At 36.9% G+C, this 21,763-nt stretch overlaps 1 protein-coding gene across 1 annotated transcript in view; it reads left to right on the forward strand.

The window, feature by feature from the left end:
* Positions 1–21,763, forward strand: part of RCAN2 (regulator of calcineurin 2) — a 780,549-nt gene that overhangs the window by 554,056 nt on the left and 204,730 nt on the right. Inside the window, exons 2-3 of the mRNA XM_044062642.1 lie at positions 5,065–5,238; positions 12,657–12,837. Of these exons, the coding sequence (XP_043918577.1) occupies positions 5,065–5,238; positions 12,657–12,837 (355 nt within the window). The remainder of the gene's footprint in view (positions 1–5,064; positions 5,239–12,656; positions 12,838–21,763) is intronic.

Consider the following 21,763-nt stretch of genomic DNA (forward strand, 5'->3'; position numbering starts at 1 on the left):
TAACAATGTTTTTAAATTCGTTAGTACAATAGTGATTATCATTGCTAAACAGTAGTTGCACATTGTAAACAGACTTGGCATAAGCAGCACTAGACCTTTTTCACGCTGAAGCTCTCAGCTCCTTGTAAAATGCACTTTACACTCATTTTTGTAGAATGCACTATCAGCTCTGTAGAACAAGAAATCTAGAAAAAGCTAAATTTTATGGTGGGTTCAAAGTCTCAAAACCAGGGACACATTTTAAATATTGCTTGTACATAGTGTTAGAAAGTTGCTAGAATAAAAGGTTTTATGTTACTGTACCATACATTTCCTGAAAGATGGTCACAAATCTTTTCCCCCAATGCACTGTCTCCAATGCACAGTTTGTTAAAATTAGGGTCTCTACCCATCCCAAAACAGCCTTATAAAAAGAAGTTTCTCAGTGGTAGTAGGGGTAGAGAATTCAGGCTCTTGAGCCTGAGCAATAACTCTAACCACCGGTTATCCCTAATTGGGGCATGTTACACACGCACACACACACACACACACACACACACACACACACACACACACACACTTACTTGTTGCAGATGCAAACAGCTAAATTCCTCCTTCGAACAGCTAAATTCCCTTCATCAGTAGCAACAGCGGCTAAATTCCTTTAAGAAGCAATGAACGAATGTTAAATACAAATCCCAACTGCTAAGAAAGATGCATGATGCAATGCAATGAATGAAAGATGTACAAATGTAGTCGGATAATTCTGGGGGTTTTGTCTGACTTCCCACGGGCAGGTCAGGGACAGCCAAAGGACTAGATGTGGCCCGCGGGCTGTACAATGCTTAGATCTGCCCTACATGCTTTTTTTCCCCAAACCTCAAAAAACCCTGAAGAAGCAGTTTGAATCTGTGTTTTGTCATTAGTTTATCACTTTCATCACTCTTTCAAAAGAAAACTCCCTAAAAAACATCCTTATGATACTATCTCCTCTCTCCCTCACTAACCTGTGCCCTGTAATTTCCTTTTATGACAAACCTTTGAATCCTTGTTTTTTTCACAGCCTTCACCTCTGGGTATCTATTGACACATCATCCCTACCCACAATCTTTCCTGTCTCCTGCCTCTTTAGTTTAAGCGCCTGAAAAAAAGTAGAGCTGTCTATTCCACTTGTAGTTTCTTCTAAACTCTACCTGTCTTTGTGAGGTGCAAAACTCCAACAACATTCTAAGACAATACCTTATACATCCGTCTCCCTATCACCAGTTCTACATCTCCCCTCCACACTATACTACCTCCCTTCATCATGAGGTAGCCAAGAGTAACCTTGCCCTTGGAAGATATCATCTATGCTCAAGAGTCCATGATTGGAAGGCAATTCAGCTGGTCTGGTCTCCCACATACTCACATACCAGTGACCCGCATCCCATAACCTCATATTGTTATCTCATTTCTTACCATATACCACCCACCTGTTTGTCTATAAATTACTCCTACTATTTTATCCACATGATGTTAATATTTTAGTAATGCAAATTGACATACTTATCCAACTATGCTTCCCTGTCCCTTTATCTACTTAGGTTCATCCTCCTCATCCACTTCTACACTATCAGGTAAATTCTTTTAATTCCTTCCCTAACCTAACTGAGATAAACATTTAAACAGTGAAACAGTTAGACATATGAAGCCTTTACCATCCTCTTAACAAAAATTTCAGTCCTCTTCCAAACCTGGATACTAGTCCTTCTAAATGCAGCAGCAGAAACCGCACTTCACTTCTCAGCAAGGCAATCCCCTGTTCCGCAATGTACTATGCAATGTCCTGCTCTAAAGTGGACCTTGCAGGTATAAGGACCCCCTCCACCTCTCTTTAAGAAGCCCAGGAGCAGTTACATTGCAGGAACTGAAGATTCATGAAAAGTCCTTTACCGAGTTAGCACTAGCCTCATAGAAAGTATACCAAATTAAATAACATCCTTGTAGTATTTAAGAAGAAAGTTAAAGAATATCTGATGTAAGAATTCAAGTAACATCCTTGTAGTGTTTAAGAAGAAAGTTAAAGAATATCTGATGTAAGAATTCAAGTAACATCCCTGTAGTGTTTAAGAAGAAAGTTAAAGAATTTCTGATGTAAGAATTCAAGTAACATCCTTGTAGTTTTTAAGAAGAAAGTTAAAGAATACCTGATGTAAGAATTCAAGTAGCATCCTTGTAGTGTTTAAGAAGAAAGTTAAAGAATATCTGATGTAAGAATTCAAGTAACATCCTTGTAGTGTTTAAGAAGAAAGTTAAAGAATATCTGATGTAAGAATTCAAGTAACATCCTTGTAGTGTTTAAGAAGAAAGTTAAAGAATACCTGATGTAAGAATTCAAGTGTACTTGATTTTGAGAGGTTGTATAGTCACATGAGCTTAGAGCTTTGTACAATGACTCTTGTTCCAACAACTATGTTTCTGTCAGATAACTTTACTTCTGAGTTTGGTGTTCATCTTCTCCATCTTGAAATAGTTACCCAAAAGATTTGTTCAGTCTCATTCATCTATCTCATACTTTGTATTACATCACACTTCTCTGTATGTTTCTTCTCTTCTCCAACTTATCTCTTGCTCTTTCCTGTCCCATGTCACTTTCCATTTCCACTCAGTTCTATGCAGGATCTTAGTAAAATAATTAAACTTTATGTTTATGAAATTTGACATGTTGGATTGATTGCATTGCTGAAATAATTTTACTTTGTCATTATTTAAATATGTTTTATACACAATATGCATTACCTCTTAATGATTGTAAGCTATACCTGTTGCACTTTTTTGTATGTTTGTCTGATACAGTTTTTACTATCAAAATATTATGTTTTGCTTTGTTTTCTTTTACTTTGTTTTTGTTGACCAGGAAAGTCCAGCTGGGCAGGAAAGACCTTTTTCAGCAGAGGCATGGGAAAAAAAGCTCCACAGAATCAGTATCATAAATGTATAGCATAAGATGCAGAAATGTTTCACAAAAACTTAATATTTACAAAATTGTAGTGCAAAAATAAAAGTTCCTTAACATGTTTTTAAAACAGATTATGCATCTGCATGATAGTACAGCTAACACCAATTGTCTGTACTTGAAACTGTAGCACAGAGTTTAGAACTATTTCACATATTAATTCAGTTTTTGGAGCGGAATTGCAGTAGCACATACAGATATAGTAAATGATAGGTATGAATATCATTTATACACATACATGATGACAGTGGAAAAGCAATCTATTCATAGAAATTAAAAGTATTTATCAAAAGAGATACGGTTACAGAAAATGAAGGAGCAGACTATAGTATACTGGAAGAGTAATCCCTATGTAGGTTAGTAATTATAATTGAAAAATTGGATGGGGGAGTATGAAGAAAGGGGAAAGAGAGTTGAATGGTAGAAGAGGAGTATATAAAGCACATGCTAAGAAGGGAAGAGAGGGTTTTTCAAGAAACTGAAATAAAAGCTTGTTTCTCTTCCTTTTTGATGAAAAGCTTGTTACTCACATTTCAGGGGTTTCTATACCTCTCCAAGTGTTGTATAAAAGCTGGTCATTGAGTCCTGACTTCCACTCGTTGCCTATGTGGAGTACGCACATTGTCCACATAGCTGCATACAGTTTCTCCACGTACACCAGTTAGTTTTCTCCCACCTCCAAAACATGCTGTTTAACTGGCAACACTAAATTGTTCATATAGTAAAATGTTGGACTTACTGTAGCACTTGCGGCCTTTGTTATGGCTGAAATGAGTCTGTGGGCCAGCACACTCACCTGATTAACAAATAATTAAATAAAAATTAAAAAATCTCCTATAAACAGAGTGAAAGACCATGTTCAAAATACTTTACCACCTCCTCCTTGCTACATTCATTCTTGTCATCCAAGTGCCCCCATCTATCACCAGGTCTACCTACTCCTCCTTTGTCCCCAGACTTTTCTGAGTGATCTGGAATCAGCATGGATCTTAAGGGCATCCTTGAGGGCAATACCAGTAGCTGCTTCTGCTGCTAAGGTGGGGGGTATCCCTACCTTCCCTTTTCCCCCCTGCCCCTAACTCCTGCATTCATCAACATCCAAGAACTACTCCACTATGTGGACCATACCTCCTGTCAGGAAGCATTTACAGTTTATGCCCTCCCACCATACTGGACACACCCATGCCAGAGCCACAGAAGTCAATGCTGCTAATCAAACTCAGGTTGCTTTGGCCATAGTTAGGGCTTTAACCCTTTATGCCATGTCATGTCCAAAATACTTGATCATCAGCTGCTGCTCCTCTTCTGCCAAGATCACATTCATCACTCCCAATGCAGTCATTCCAGTTTTATAGACTTGCAGGAGCCTGCACCAGCTGAGGCATTAATAGATAAAATCTCCTTCTACCCTCTGTCCTTGATCACGGTTTTCCTTTTGCTCCTCTTCATAGTTTCTCAGTCTTTAGGCCCATTTTCCATTGAACTAGCTATAATGTCCACCCACTTGTCCCTTCACCTTTTATTGAGCAGTCAGATCTCTAGGTGGCAACACTGAATCTTCATCCTGAGGTCTGGATCTTCTTGATGGACCAGAAGATTCCTTCCTTCTCACATTGCTTCTCTCTTTCTTGCTAAGCAGAAGTACAATCAAACATACTCCCCCAGTACATACATACATGCATACCCCTCAGTACATACCTACATTGACTAGTGACAGAACAGTCCTTGGGGACTTCCTCTTCTGCTTTTTCTAAGCCATGCTGCAGGCCATCACTGGAAATGTATGATCCAGTTTTCCTTTACCGGACAAAACTCTAGTCCTCCTTAACTGAGTCCATCATCACTTTCCATACCTCCACCAAAAGCAACTATCAAGCAGGAGAGGCCACCCATGATATTGGAATCTATCCCCTTAGCTTTGCTCACACATCATGGTAAGTGACTCTTTTACTGTATAATAGCCAAGTGTGTTTTCATGTTTCAAATAGCAGGTTGTTCTTAAATTGTTGCACAAACACAGTTTGCATCATTGATCCCCACTGTTCTACAGTATATGTAAGATTATAGTATTTCTGATATTTGTTTTGCAGGAGAAATTTGAGGCTCTTTTCTTGGCTTATGACGAACACGTAACATTCCAGATGTTTAAAAGTTGTCGACGGGTGAGAATAAATTTCAGCAATCCCAAAGCTGCTGCCCATGCTAGAATAGAGCTCCATGAAACTACATTCAGAGGAAAAAATTTGAAACTATATTTTGCCCAGGTAAAGTAGCGTGAGTAATGCTAAAATTGCACATATACCTAAATCTTTTTGAATTAAAGGGAGCTGCAAATGTGGAGTTTACAGCTTTACATATGTGAACTAAACAGATACATGATTAATTTCTGTCTTTGTTAAGCATTTCAGTTTTCACATCAACAGTCAGACATTAATTCTAAGGACCAAATGTTGAGCTCGGCTAGACTGGAAACACTAGTAACTTTTTTTCTGCTGATGTTGTCTGTATTTGTGTAAGATGCTGTGCTTCTTTTTAATGTGTTTTCTTTGAAAGCAGTACTCTAATGTTACTTGACATTGTTAATTATACTGCCAGTCAGATTTACAGCTATAATGTATTATAAAGAGACAAGGATCATAAAAAGCTCTGAAATCATTTTCAGTACTCCAATTTGTGCTTTCTGGCCATGTTCTGCTATATTGCTGATAATAATCTAGTTAAGCCACAAAAGTAGTTTATGTTGATTAATGGGCCCCAAGTATGAATCTAACAGCTTCTGACTGTGCATTTTGTGTTACTGAGACCGTTATATTTCCTCTGTGTATTCAAGTTTTTCCAGGTATTTTTTTCCCTTCTCACAAATTCTTGATAAATAATAACTCCCGTGAACCAGAAATGTTATCAGGTGACAGACAAAGGAATGCAATGACTCTACAGATTGCTGGAAATTCCTGCCCTGAAGCTAATCACAAGAGTACCTAACAACATTGTAACATAGTTTGATGCTATATTACGATCAGATTGAGCACTAAATCTATTTATTTCACTACTGGATGAACACATCTTAGAAAACATTTAATCAGCAGCCTTATTTTTTGTAATTGTGTTAATCATTGTTTACACTTATTCCATAAATTCCTGAATTTCCTCACAAATTGGCAACCCCAGTACCTTGATCATGTACCTATTCCAGCACCCCATCTCACTGATTCTGGCCTGTAGACCATCTTCTAGTAGTAATAGGTAAGAGCAGGACCTGGACAGTTATCATCCAAGACAGGTGAAAGATTGTTTTGTTTTTTCAGTGCTTATCATCCCCCTTCCTCATAAATTTGGGTGCAGGGAGCAGTGGGTCTGGTTCAGTCCTTTATGCAGACTATTTGAATGTGCATCTGCCTGTTCACCCATACTGCATATTACTATCTTATGCAGTTGGATCACCTTACAGCTATCCCTCTGACTTTCCCCAGGCATCACTCCTGGGTTGGGAGTCCCTCTTCATCTCTGTGTCCCTAAGGTGGCATGAGCTGACATCAGTCTCTCTCCTCCCACCCCACCCGACCCCCAGCTATCCCTTCTACTCAGGTTTGCTAATGCTATATAAGTAATGGAAATTGCTATCATAATTACACATCTTTGATAGCAGAATTAGACGATCAGCCTATCTACAAGTATAGCTGGGTAAAGGAGTGTCACTTGATAATGCATTTCTTGACATATCCTCTATTTGCTGCTGAACTGTAAATAACGTCTGTGAGTAGTGTGTCATGATTAAGAGGGTATATCTTCCCAGTAACACCCCACAGTCATTTTTACTATTTACTATCGGTGAGTCTCTCATTCTAGTAGAATGCATAGCAGCTAGGACATGTCTAGGAGAAACAGGACCTCCACTGTTCTCTTCCCTAGTCTGTATAGCCTCTAACATAACGGTAAGACACAACATGCATTACCTCTTTCATAAGTTTCTCAAACAGGGGCTTTACCTTGACATCACTGACTGTCTCTGGGATACCTTTTATGCTTATGTTGGCACACCAGAAGTAAGTCTTCAGGTTATCAAGCTTCTTCTGCTACCGTTTCAACCTTTCTGTGGTTGCACCCATTAAAAAACACATTTTTTGCTGGTCCTCTTGCAGTGGTCTAAGCCTTATAGAGAACTCATCTGTTTTATTTTCTAGTGTTTGCATTCTGTTCTGCTACTGAGGGATTGCCTCATGGTAGGCCTTCACTTTGGCCACTACAGTAGCTGTGGCTCATTCGTATCAATCATGTAGTTAGAAGGGCTTCTGTAAAATACTTGCTTGAATCTGCAACCAGCTATTTTATTCCTAGCTGTGGTGGAGGTCACAATCAAGTGAGCTAGCCATACCTCCCAATTTCCTCACAATCTTCTTTAAGACTGGTATATCATCACACATTCCTCCTGAAATGCTTTCCCTCTATTTTCAAAGTTATTATTTTTCTTCTACCTTGGCTTAACCTGCCATTTAAAATCATGTCTAGTTTGTTGTAAGCCAATAAAATTTCATTTTTAGACACACATCTGCAAGTGTCACCATCACATAAAATGTTGATCATTTTTCCTGTGTAAATACAATGATCAATGAAAACTATTCCACACCCCTTATCTGTTTTGATTACTCTCACTGACTTTTCATTACTGAAGTAGTTCAGAGTGAGCCGTTCACCATGGGTTAAGTTATCACAACTCACCCTTGTGTTACTTACAACCCTTTTGAATTGCTCTTTACACATATGCTCATATAATGAACTCATAATATAAGGGGGTGGAATAAAGGTACTTTTTCTCTTTAAAACATAATTTTGAACAATGTTATTTTTATCTTTGAAAAATATTCTTTAATTCAATTGATGTATATATACCTTTAGTTGCAAACACAACTGGGCCCTGCCCATCTTAAAATCTGGAACAAATGTAAAGCCCTTCGCAAACAGGGAATCCATGTCACTATTCCAAACTACATTACCAAATTTATACATTTTAAAATGAGACAGTACCTTGTCATTATTGCATTGTTCATTGTAGTTGCCCTCAACTTGAAAATGTTTACTTAATATCTCTTTCTGCCTGTCCTCCTCCTTGATCTTCTCACTGACCGACCAGGGGTACTGTTCTGGTGTGTTTCCACCAGATGTGTGTTGTGATTGCTTCCATATTCCTCCTCGCCCCTTCCGACCTAGTATGGTCTAATTAAATCACCTTGAAGGGTTTGGGAGAGTGGCCTAATGTTAAGATGTTTGCCTTACAAATACAAGGTGCAGGGTTTGAGTCTCACAAGGGATAATTGGCTAGGCTTAAATGGCTCGCAAGGGCAGTTAGCTTACTACTAACCTATGAATATTGTATGCACCAACTCTTGGTGGTTCTCCCTCCTGGTATCCAGTGGATTTGGCATTGACCTACCAAAATTATCATTTTCAAAATTGTGCGATTGATTGTGCATTTTCAGTCTGGGATATGCTGTCATCTGCTCGTAATCTGCTTTGTCTCTCCTGAGCTTCTTAATTTTGCATTGCTTGCTGTCATGTGATAGTTTGTGTGCTTTCTGAAATATGGGTTTGTATTCTGACAAAACAGTGGAAAATAATAAATCATTCTCTACGCTTGTGAATTAACCATTTAATTCCTTCATCTGGCACTCTTATTCTATGTTTGTTATCAAACAACATCAATGTCACTATTTCCAATCTGGTTTTGTCAAACAATTCTAACAGGCTTTGATGCAACACAAAAGTTTCTTTTAGCCCGTTTGAAAATTTCCATAAAAGCAACACTTTCAGGACTTGATTCACTCTTAAACATTCATTTAAGTAACCAGTATCAACCTGTAATGTCCTATACTGAGCTAACAATTTTTCAAGCTGTTTCAGTTGTGTAGACAAGGAGCCTCTCCCAGCATATTCAATTTGTTGGTAATCATAATTAAAGTTCATTAATCAGGAGTTCACACTAAATGCAGAAGTGTTAATGTTTTTAAATGAACCACTCATTCCAGCCACATTAAAAATCTGTGTAGAACACACACAAGGAAAAAAATGTTTGTTTGTTTTCTACTTGCCCAACCTCCTCCATGGATTGATTACTGGTAGGGGCACACTTGGAAATGTGTTGTATTATAAGTCATAGGGAACTGTCAGAACTTGTGAAGACACTGAACAAAAAAGTTGGAACTCACCCAGCAGTTAGCCACACACACACACACACACACACACACACACACACACACACACACACACACACACACACACACACACACACAACAAAAGGTCACTAATAATCAATGACAAAAAACTCAACCATGTGCTAAAATAAGCATGCCAGTGTAAGCCCTCCAATGCTCCAGTGTTTCTGACAAATTTGTTTAAGAGAGATTTTGAATGGAATAAAACTTGAAATTTTGGAGGAGAAGAAAACAAAATTTGCCCCCATTTTAAGGGGTTAATAATCCATTCCAGCAGAGGAATGTAGAAAAAATTAACAGAGCAACAAGTGTCCACAAGGAAGGGGCTAAGTTAACATCATATAATAGTATGGCTTCTAGCTTGGTAAAGGTTATGTATTATTGTTGGGATCTAATATATACACATAAGTTTAAGAATATAATGAGTAATACACCTAATGTTGTATACAATAGGAGTAGAATCATCAATAATTGCTTGGAAAACAATTATATTAGTATTGGTGGCCACACAGTTTCAAAAATGAGAAAGTGTGGATAATGTAAGTATTGTAGATTCATCAACAACGGCCCCTCTGTTATTGTGGAAGGAGCAAGTAAGGGTTTGAAGTGCCCTCAGAGATGCATTTGTAACACTAAGATGGATGTTTGTTTAGCAAAATGCATCTCATGTGCTGGATTTTTATGTAAGAAAACTTTCAAGGAGGTTAAAAGTTAGAATGTACGAGCACATCTATGACATTAAGAAAGGTAGGGTCACTACCTCTCTGCGTAAGCATTCACTGACATGTGCCTCCTTCAATAAGTTCATTTTTTTCATTATTGATAGAGTTGAGATGAATGACAAAGGGAGTGATGATGATATTTTTTTTAAATGTAAGGAATTAATCTGGCTAATCAAACTGAATGCAGCAAAACCACCAGGTATTAATGAAAGGATATACATTGTGAGTTTTTAAAGATGAAGGGAAGAATTATATTAAATGTCTGTTTTATACTGCATACATACATGTTAGATATTTATGCTACAAATTAAAAAAAAATACCATTAATTATTATTTTGTTAATTAATTAATTAATAGTGAAGGTTACATACAAGGAAATGATGTCAGCAGTATTGTTGAACTCTGAAGTCCCCAGATGTTAGTATGGGAAGAAAGCACTACGTTCATGGTTATTTTGCTTCAATAAAGGATTTTTTTTATATCACAGAGTGAAAATTTTGTTTGAACACTGGAGCATTGGAGGAGTCACACTGGCACACTTATTTTAGTATGTGGATGAGTTTTTTTGTCATTGGTTATTAGTGATTTTTCTTTTTTTGTTGTTATTTATGGAGCGTACTATGTTTTGCATGGATTTTAATGAACTGTTCATGAGAAAGTTGTTGAGCCGTGCACATCAATCTTGTGTGTGTGTGTGTGTGTGTGTGTGTGTGTGTGTGTGTGTGTGTGTTCTTTAAACAGTGAAAATGGCATTAGATAGTACTAACATTTCTAATAGAATATGTGATAAGTAAATGCAGTATTTGAGCCACGATGCCATGTAATAGTATGAGAATTCCATTCTCTAACAGAATGTGTGATAAGAGAATGCAGTAGCCGAGTCACAATGCCATGTAATAGTATGAGAATTCCATTCGCTAATAGAATGTGCGATAAGCAAATGCAGTAGCTGAGTCACAATGCCATGTAATAGGTTCATAGTTTCATAGGTAGGTACTAGGCTATTGGCCCTGGGGCCTATATAAGCCTAGCCAAAAAAGTTCCCTGGCTTTTGCCACCCAAGAAAATTATTTTCCTGTGCCCCTGTCAAGCAGTGCCACAGAGGTGGTCCTCGGGGTGAATTTTCTATTTCCCAACCAGTCGTCAAGATTTTTCTTAAAGAGGGCCAATAAAGAGGTTTGCTTGACATGAATGGGTAGTTTGTTCCAGAGTATGGGAAGTCTCTGGGACAGGGATCTATCCCTCCAGCATGTTCTGTTTATTGTGGCGACAATGTTTAAGTCCGTGAGCTAGTGGTTCAGAAAGATTGGGATTTCTTTAAGTGTAGTATGTCCAACAGCTCTGGGTTTGACACAGCTTTGTATGTTAGGCAGAGATCACCTATGAGTAGGATGTAATAGTATGAGCATTCTATTCTCTAAAAGAATGTGTGTTAAGCAGGTGCAGTAGTCGAGCTCCAATGCCATGTAATAATATGAGAATTCCATTCTCTAATTAAATGTGCAGTAAGCAAATCCAATAGCCAAGCCACAATGCCATGTAATAGTATAAGAACTCTATTCTCTAATAGAATGTGCGATAAGCAAGTGCAGTAGCTGAGTTACAATGCCATGTAATAGTATGAGAATTCCATTCTCTAATAGAATGTACGATAATTAAATGCAGTAGCCAAGCCACAATGCCATGTATTAGTATAAGAATTCTATTCTCTAATATAATGTGTGATAAGCAAGTGCAGTAGCTGAGTTACAATGCCATGTAATAGTATGAGAATTCCATTCTCTAATAGAATGTACGATAATTAAATGCAGTAGCCAAGCCACAATGCCATGTATTAGTATAAGAATTCTATTCTCTAATAGAATGTGCGATAAGCAAGTGCAGTAGCTGAGTTACAATGCCATGTAATAGTATGAGAATTCCATTCTCTAATAGAATGTACGATAATTAAATGCAGTAGCCGAGTCACAATGCCATGTAATAGTATGAGAATTCCATTCTCTAATAGAATGTATGATAATTAAATGCAGTAGCCAAGCCACAATGCCATGTAATAGTATAAGAATTCTATTCTCTAATAGAATGTGCGATAAGCAAGTGCAGTAGCTGAGTTACAATGCCATGTAGTAGTATGAGGATCCCATTCTCTAATAGAATGTATGATAATTAAATGCAGTAGCCAAGCCACAATGCCATGTAATAGTATAAGAATTCTATTCTCTAATAGAATGTGCGATAAGCAAGTGCAGTAGCTGAGTTACAATGCTATGTAGTAGTATGAGGATCCCATTCTCTAATAGAATGTACGATAATTAAATGCAGTAGCCGAGTCACAATACCATGTAATAGTATGAGAATTCCATTCTCTAATAGAATGTGTAATAAGCAAGTGCAGTAGTCTAGCTACAATGCCATATAATAGTATGAGAATTCCCTGCTACCACCAGGCTTAAAAACTTCAGTTCGTGCGGGGGGGGGGGGGCAGAAGTGTAACACTACATAGTACTTCTGGAAGGACACTGGGAAAAAATGACTTTGATAGGAATATTGGTTGGGTCTATGCAGTTGTGCCATGAAAATATAACACTGGAAAATGTACCTATAATCAAGGAATAGAAAGAAAAAGAATTATGGAGGATCCACATTTCCCACTGAGTCTTAGCAATGACTTTAAAGTTTAAACGTTTAATGACTTCTACTTAGTATAATAACCTCATTGGCATGTAACCATATTTTGCAAATATTACTTAACAGGTCCAAAATCTTGAAGTAGAAGGAGATGGTCGTCACTTGGCTCCTCCACAGCCAGCAAAGCAGTTCCTCATATCCCCACCATCATCACCTCCTACAGAATGGGAGCAGATAAATGAGATACATGAAGCTACATCGGTCATTAACTATGACCTCCTCTATGCAGTTGCAGAACTAGAGCCAGGTAAGTCCAATATAAAAGCTATAGGTTTGTTTAATTTGATCCTTACTTCAATTAATTTTTAAGATGCATGCCTGAAAAATTCTGTGGCTAATGTAGAAGTTTATGCATATGTAATGCATGTGTGCTTCTGTGTGTGTGTGTGTGTGTGTGTGTGTGTGTGTGTGTGTGTGTGTGTGTGTGTGTGTGTGTGTGTGTGTGTGTGTGTGTGTGTGTGTGTGTGTGTGTGTGTGTTTGCATCTGTGTGTGTGTGTGTGTGTGTGTGTGTGTGTGTGTGTGTGTGTGTGTGTGTGTGTGTGTGTGTGTGTGTGTCTGTGTTTGTATCTTGTGGAAATGTGGTAAAGAATACACCATATCATCTATATATCATAAAATAATACTGTGGACTAGTAGCATGCCATGCAGTATTTTTCATTCTAGGAGTCAGACATCTGTTAAAAACTATCTATGTTAGCATACACTGCTAACTGGACAGTAAATGCGAGGACATTCTAACCTGCATTACTCCAGTATGTGTGTGTATATATATATATATATATATATATATATATATATATATATATATGTCAATAAATCAAAAAATGTACAACATAGAATGGCAACAGAACCAGTGGAACTGGTTGAACAGCAGCTGATCAAAACATAAAAAAATGTTTTAGCAGGGAAAGGCAAGCCCCATCCACCCCTCCACCCCCTGCTAATTATGTATACCAACTCCAAGATTGTACTACAGTGCAGAGAGGGCAAAATTCCTGATTTACACTGTACTGCAACCTTGGACAGAAAAATACAGCCAGAACATATGATCAATTGATTTTCAATCAGCTATATCAGCTTTTCCTCTCATTTGACTAGCTGCCTTCCTACAACTAGCATTTTACCCAGATATATATTTCTATGAGACAGCATGTAAGCTCTTCATATACTCCTACAGTATCACGAACCAAATAGATGCTGCAGAGTATCACACATGGCACACATCTTTATTAAAAGTCAGTTTAGCAGTTTCATCCCTTAATCAAAGAACCACTTCAGAACTTAAAAAAACCTCCAAGTATGTAGTTAAAATAATCCTGTTGCAACATTAACATGTAATGTAACTCGTAGAGTATAACAAAATAGTAAATATGTTACTTATTTGTTTATGTATGCATGCATGTATTTATTTGTTTATTTCAATCAGTTAACCATGTATGTGGACTCACCAGAATTACTCTTTTCATGAATATATTTATGCATAGATGTATGTGCATTTGCTTTTTGGTTCTGCTTACCATGAGTTGACTTTGCTTGGCCCATTTGCAGTGGAGACCAGAGGTGAACACTGAAAAAGTACCACTGATAAAGGCATACAAGTAGTAAAAATGAACAGTGAAGGCAAATCATAAAAATATGTATTACAACAAATAACATATATATCCAATCACTGAGGTACAAAGTAATCAGGATGAAATGAGCTCATAACTTTGATCACAGATCATGATAGTTATGTGCCATAGCTGAAGACAATAAAACTAAAAACCCATGACATCCCACATATGAAACACCATTTTGACAGCAAGTATTTTTATTATGTATGTTGTGATACAGCAGACAGAAATTATAGTAGAATGTTAAATCAAGTACAAGAGATACAGTGGCTGTAGACAGTTAAATATGGCATTTTTTTTAAGGATGGTAATTGCCTGGGATGATGTGAAACACAAACTCTTCTATGATGTGCTTTTTGATAAGATTTTGTAAATAAATGAGTTTGCAAATTCCTAAGTGTTTCATAATAGCTCAGCCCATCAAAGGAGTTGGAGTATAAAGGAATAGTGGGCAATGTGCAGGAGAGAGGCAGGAAACTAAACTTTTTTTATATACCAGGTACTTTGAAGTTTGTTGAAGAGGCTGTTAAGTGACTAGATCAGTAGATGGGAGGAGATTTATTGATGTAAAGTCTTCAAACATTATATACACAGATATAATTTATTCTTTGTATAAATCTTCAAATATTATTTATAAAAATATTATTGATACTTTATCATGTTCATTATTTGCTATATATATATCCTTACTCTCGTCTATACATTTATATATTACCCCATCACTTTCTCCATAACTATTAGCTCAGGTGGAATTAAAAGGTTCCATGGCACGTATCATAAAAAGAGTAGGGGCTCTATATTTTATTGTATTTTCATAGCCACATATTTACAAATTAAAAATATTTAGAATATTTACATATGTACATGACATCTGTATACATTTAAATTTACATCATATACATAAAACAATCATACCTTTTCAAAAACATTTGTCCTCATAACCTCTTTTTTATTTTTGTTTTTAATATCCAAAAAAGACCTGGAGAGACAGGTGTATATCCCAGACACAACCCCTTCTTTGGAACAGATTCTGCATCCAGGTGGAACAGTTCCTCCCTAAACCAATTTAAGTGTAATTTGGACAAATAAGTTAAGGGGTAACAGGAAATGATCCCTGGTTTGGCACCTATGTCTCTAATGGACTCAGGAAGCCTATAAGTGGTTTATCTCCCAGGCCCTTGCTTGTAGTTGTTTCGTCTCCCAAGCCCCTGCTTACACTTATCAAGGATGCCAGACTTGTCAGAGATTTGGGATGCATGACTAGGCTTAAAAAGGCTCCAGTGGTTGTTAGTCTAGGACACACCTATGAACCTGGTTTAAGGAGTTAATTTACACCAGCTCCAGATGTTCAGGGATTTATCTGGGCAATAGGCTGAAGGTTGTAGAAGTAGTGCTGTTTTCATAAATGATAGAGACCCGACTGGTCTGGTATTAGGTAATAAAGGATAAACGCAGCTTCCCCAACAAGTACACTTTAATGGACACAAGACATCAAAATACACGACAGGAACATAATCCACTACGAAAATCACTGTTAAGCGTTTTCATCCGCCAAGGGCAGACTTCATCAGAACAATTAACATCAGCAACTGCTTCATGTTATATGTGAATTTAGGCGCCAAAAACTATTTAAGATAAAAGAATCCTTAAAGGCATAAACAATTTAAAAATTCCATAGTTACTTACTATAATGTACTTTATATTTTCAAATAGTAAATTAGTAAAATAGTAAAATGTATATATTCCATACGTAAACAGCATACTCTCCAATGTCCTAAATTTCAAAATGTCATAGTAAATAGGGTATGACATTAAAACTTAAAGCTTAAAATACTTGGAAACACAGTATATGTGAACCTCTACTATTGCAGGAATATTAACCCTTCATTTCATATGCACATTCTACATTCTGTGATAATTGGAACATCCCACTTCAAATGGACACTCAATATTAAAATAACTAATTAATATTCATATATATGGTATATAGCATAATATAAAATATTAAAATCTGGAAAGTATATCAAAATTGATAATCATCATGTAATAAATAATTATAAATATAAATATAAATATGTGTATATATATATATAAATATGTTCTTGTTCAAATAAATACATAAAAAATATCATATAAAACATCATATAATACATAAATAATATATACAAACAGTATATGAATGGAACTCAGCATAACTATCACATTAGCAAGAATGGCTTAATACTAATATAATCATTAAGGCCAGGTTTTGTTGTGGCATCGGCTAAAATTTGCCAATAACTTTCTCTGCATGCCAATCTAGTTTTCCAGTCCCCACCCAATGGGTTTGGATATTCTTTATCAATAATTGAGAACTGGAAAGTATGATGTTCCCCTGCCTCACTGATGTGTTTATATAGCTCATTGTTAGAGTCTTTACATTTGATCTTATAATAATGTTCATAAATATGTTGCCTCAATTGTCTTTCAGTTTTACCTATATAGAATGCAGGGCATTCTATACACTTAGCTAAATACACTACCTGTTTAGTATAACAATTACCATCCATACTTTTAATCCTCGTCCCATTCACATTTTCCAATTTTGTATAAGACTGATTGTTAATGTATTTACATTGTTTACATCTCCCACATCTCTTTGTAGGGTTATATATGTTCCTTTTAGTACTTTCGTCATGCCCTACTTTTTCAAGTAATTTTTTAAGGTTAGGGGCAGTCTTATATACTATTTTTGGGTAAAGTCCTAATTTCTCCCTATGTACATCAGATACTGTCACTATATCCCAATGTCTTGTCAATATCTCCTTAATACTGTCTTGTAGCTAGGATGTCATCTACAAGAAAGGAAATGGAGGTTGAGATGAAATTTATCAGACAACTCTTCTTGGATAGAGGATATCCAACACAATTAATTGATGACACGATCAATTATGTCTCTGCCCAATGGGATTGTAAGTACATTCCATTAATAGGGAAATATGATTCCAATATGAACATAAGACCTATAAGTAGTTTTCCAGCAGGTAGGGTATGTGTTCTTACCTATACTCCCTATGTTGACAGTATTAAGGAGATATTGACAAGACATTGGGATATAGTGACAGTATCTGATGTACATAGGGAGAAATTAGGACTTTACCCAAAAATAGTATATAAGACTGCCCCTAACCTTAAAAAATTACTTGAAAAAGTAGGGCATGACGAAAGTACTAAAAGGAACATATATAACCCTACAAAGAGATGTGGGAGATGTAAACAATGTAAATACATTAACAATCAGTCTTATACAAAATTGGAAAATGTGAATGGGACGAGGATTAAAAGTATGGATGGTAATTGTTATACTAAACAGGTAGTGTATTTAGCTAAGTGTATAGAATGCCCTGCATTCTATATAGGTAAAACTGAAAGACAATTGAGGCAACGTATTTATGAACATTATTATAAGATCAAATGTAAAGACTCTAACAATGCGCTATATAAACACATCAGTGAGGTAGGGGAACATCATACTTTCCAGTTCTCAATTATTGATAAAGAATATCCAAACCCATTGGGTGGGGACTGGAAAACTAGATTGGCATGCAGAGAAAGTTATTGGCAAATTTTAGCCGATGCCACAACAAAACCTGGCCTTAATGATTATATTAGTATTAAGCCATTCTTGCTAATGCGATAGTTATGCTGAGTTCCATTCATATACTGTTTGTATATATTATTTATGTATTATATGATGTTTTATATGATATTTTTTATGTATTTATTTGAACAAGAACATATTTATATATATATACACATATTTATATTTATATTTATAATTATTTATTACATGATGATTATCAATTTTGATATACTTTCCAGATTTTAATATTTTATATTATGCTATATACCATATATATGAATATTAGTTAGTTATTTTAATATTGAGTGTCCATTTGAAGTGGGATGTTCCAATTATCACAGAATGTAGAATGTGCATATGAAATGAAGGGTTAATATTCCTGCAATAGTAGAGGTTCACATATACTGTGTTTCCAAGTATTTTAAGCTTTAAGTTTTAATGTCATACCCTATTTACTATGACATTTTGAAATTTAGGACATTGGAGAGTATGCTGTTTACGTATGGAATATATACATTTTACTATTTTACTAATTTACTATTTGAAAATATAAAGTACATTATAGTAAGTAACTATGGAATTTTTAAATTGTTTATGCCTTTAAGGATTCTTTTATCTTAAATAGTTTTTGGCGCCTAAATTCACATATAACATGAAGCAGTTGCTGATGTTAATTGTTCTGATGAAGTCTGCCCTTGGCGGATGAAAGCGCTTAACAGTGATTTTCGTAGTGGATTATGTTCCTGTCGTGTATTTTGATGTCTTGTGTCCATTAAAGTGTACTTGTTGGGGAAGCTGCGTTTATCCTTTATTACCTAATACCAGACCAGTCGGGTCTCTATCATTGTGAGTGGTGTTCGTTTCACTGTCTTTCTGTTTTCATAAATATAGCAGGGATTTGTAGCTGTTATGAGATGTTCTGTATTTTTGTAAAGTGTTAACAGTTTTATTACATGTATAATCTCTGGAGGTTGCACCTACCTTAATTTATGAAAATATTAGGCAATCAGTCTGCAGACTATTACATGCCTGGCCAATAACCAGACAATGACCAGAGGAGAAAATTAGACCTTATTCCTTATGTTTGTGAGGTAAACACCTTAATCATTATGCCAATCCCAAACATTTCAACTAACTTTGGGGGTAGTCCAGGAATGTGAATGATTTTGTATGCTAACTGGATGTGATTGTGTAGCAAATGTGATAAATTCCAAGGAAAGGCAAAACAATAAAATTCTGCTACTTGTTGTAAGGATGGAGTAGTGGGTAACAATCAGTTTTATGAAGCAGGTGAATATATTTAGAGAGATAGTTGGCAAGACTTTCATATTCTTTTACAATTGGTTAGTGGATTTTTTTTTTTTTGCTAGAGACCATATATCATAATATGCCATCTTCTAACTGGGGTTTATCTGAGTTAGTTATAATCTCTAGCACAAGATGGAAGGTGTCAGTTGCAAGTTGTGAACTTTGGTTGCGTAAGGCCAGAAACAGAAACAAAATATGTAAAGACTTTAGAATTTTCTTTTTGTCTTGGTTTAACTTAAAATCGATGCACTATCTGGTGATTTTAATGGGGTCAAACCTTTTTCTTTGTAAACACGAGAGATACAGTTGGATAATATACTAGCTAAGGATACTTTTGAAACTCCTTGGCCCATATTACCCTTAGAAAAGGAACAAATAGTTGATACGTCTTCCTGAAGGATTTGGTACAATGGAGATAGAAACAAAGTTAGAAAAGCAGAGTGTCTCCGTTACTGGAAAATTTGGAAAAAAATCCTGTATATTGATGCATTGGTTCAGTGAAGTCTTAGAAGCTACCTTAGAAATAAAGAATGGATTGGTCCACAGGGATACCTTATCTTTGTGGAAAATGTTATAAGGACAAGGCCTGCAGTTCTAATACTCTCCATGCTGAAGTTAGTGTGAATAGAAAAAGTGCTTTCCAAGTCAAAAATGTGATATCTACCCTGGCAGTAGATCCATAGGGTGGCTGGGTTAAAGCTTGAAGCAAAATGGTCACATCTCAAGAAGGAGTAGGGGCCCTAAGAGGTAGTCTAAGAAGGAAGGCACACCTCAGGAAAGCTTTGGGCAATCTAAGAGAAGTTAAGGTCAGTTTTTTTCTGACATGAAAATTTGAAAATAGCCACTAGCTGGAAGTTAATCATAGAGTAACTGACCCCAGCATGAAAAATAGATGCTAGAAAGTCTAAGACCACAGAGAGACTATACAAAAAAGGATGTAGATTCCTTTGGGATGTCTAAATAGAAAATCTTTTCCACTACGTTTGTAAATTGTTCTAGCTGATGGTCACTGGGAAGATCTAAGAATGTGTATTACTTAAGAGGAGATCCTGGACTGACTAGCCATCATTGGAAGGGGAGAAAACAAGTAGTTATCTTGACGGCCTGAATGCCTGGGTGAGGCATTCCCAATGGGTGACACATAAGATATGGATCAGGATCCAGCAGTTATGGAAGGTGAACCAAATGAGGGCGGGGAAAGGGAAACAACCGTTATCAAGGCCAGAAAGGGGCAATGAGGATGACCAAGATTTTCCTCTCAGATTCTTTCTGCAGAACAATGTAATCAGATGAGTAGGTGGAAAGGAATAGAGAAGACCAGGAGACCACATGTGAGTCAGAGTATTCCTCAGTGGCTCACACCTGGAGGAGACCATGGCAAAGAACCTGCTGCACTTGGGGTTGGGGGGAGAGGCAAAAAGATTGCAGCATGGATGACCCCATTGATGAAAAATCTGTTCCAGCACCATTGAGTTTGTGAACCACTCATGAGGTAGAAGGATAGATCTCCTCAACCTGCCTGCCAGAACACTGGACTTCCATGGTATATACATTACTACCAAAAAGCAATCAGAAGATATCGGCCATTGAAACACTGTCATCACTTCTCAACATAACAGATAAGCATGTGTTCCCCCTTTATTGTTGATATGACAGATGACATGTTTTCCATCTGCAGTAAAATCACCCCTGGAGGATGGGCATCTTAAAAGGCTTAAAAGGCTAGGAGAACTGCCCTTATCTCTAGAACACTGATGTGAAGACTGGCCTTTCCCATGTTATGCCCCCTCACCCTAGCTTGGAAGCATCCATTGTCATTGTGGCTTTGGGGAGATACAAACAGATGGCCTTGAGATACCTCGGGAGAGTAAATCTACCACCTTATATGTGTTCTGCAAATGTTTGTCAAGCTATTGTCACAACTCTTGGGTTGGTACCTGATGGATCATTGCACTGCAAGTGTCCACTGCAAAACTCTCATGTAATATCTTGCTAGAGGAACAAACGTAGTGGCGGCTGCCACTAATCCCAGAAGCTAGAGAACCAGTATGTCTGGTGGCTTTTGACAGGATAGAGCCCTTTAGTGCCTGGTTTTGTACGGTGGACAATCTGTTCTCTGGCAGCCTTGCTATCTGGATTGTGGTATTTAAAAGAGCACCTATGAATTCCAATATCTGTACCAGGAGAAGCTCAGATTTGTCCAGAATTACTGTAATACCCACCTGTGAGCAAAAAGGGAGCAGGTAGTCCCTGGTCTGAATCAGAAGAGGCCTGATAGGAGCAGTAATGAGCCAGTCATCTAGATAAGGAAACACTTGGAACCTTTGCAGTCTGAGGTGAGCTGCAACTACACCTGGGGGGGCTGCAGTGAGACCAAAGGGAAAGGTTCTGAAGCAAAGGTGACTGGCTTCCAGCCAGAAGTGGAGAAACCTTCTAGATCCCCTGTCCATCATTATGTGGTAGTACACATCCTGAAGGTCTATCACGCATATCTAGCCATTCTTCCTTAACAGAGGAAAGAATGACCATCCAGAAACTTTGTGTGCATTAACTATTGACTGAGATGGCTGGTGTCCAAAATTGGCCTGAGGTCTCCATTCATTTTGGCATCAAAAAGAGACTGGAGAAA

Source organism: Protopterus annectens, chromosome 2.part1 (genome assembly GCF_019279795.1).
Source record: "Protopterus annectens isolate FY-2018-M chromosome 2.part1, PAN1.0, whole genome shotgun sequence".
NCBI classification, from domain to species: Eukaryota; Metazoa; Chordata; order Ceratodontiformes; family Protopteridae; genus Protopterus; species Protopterus annectens.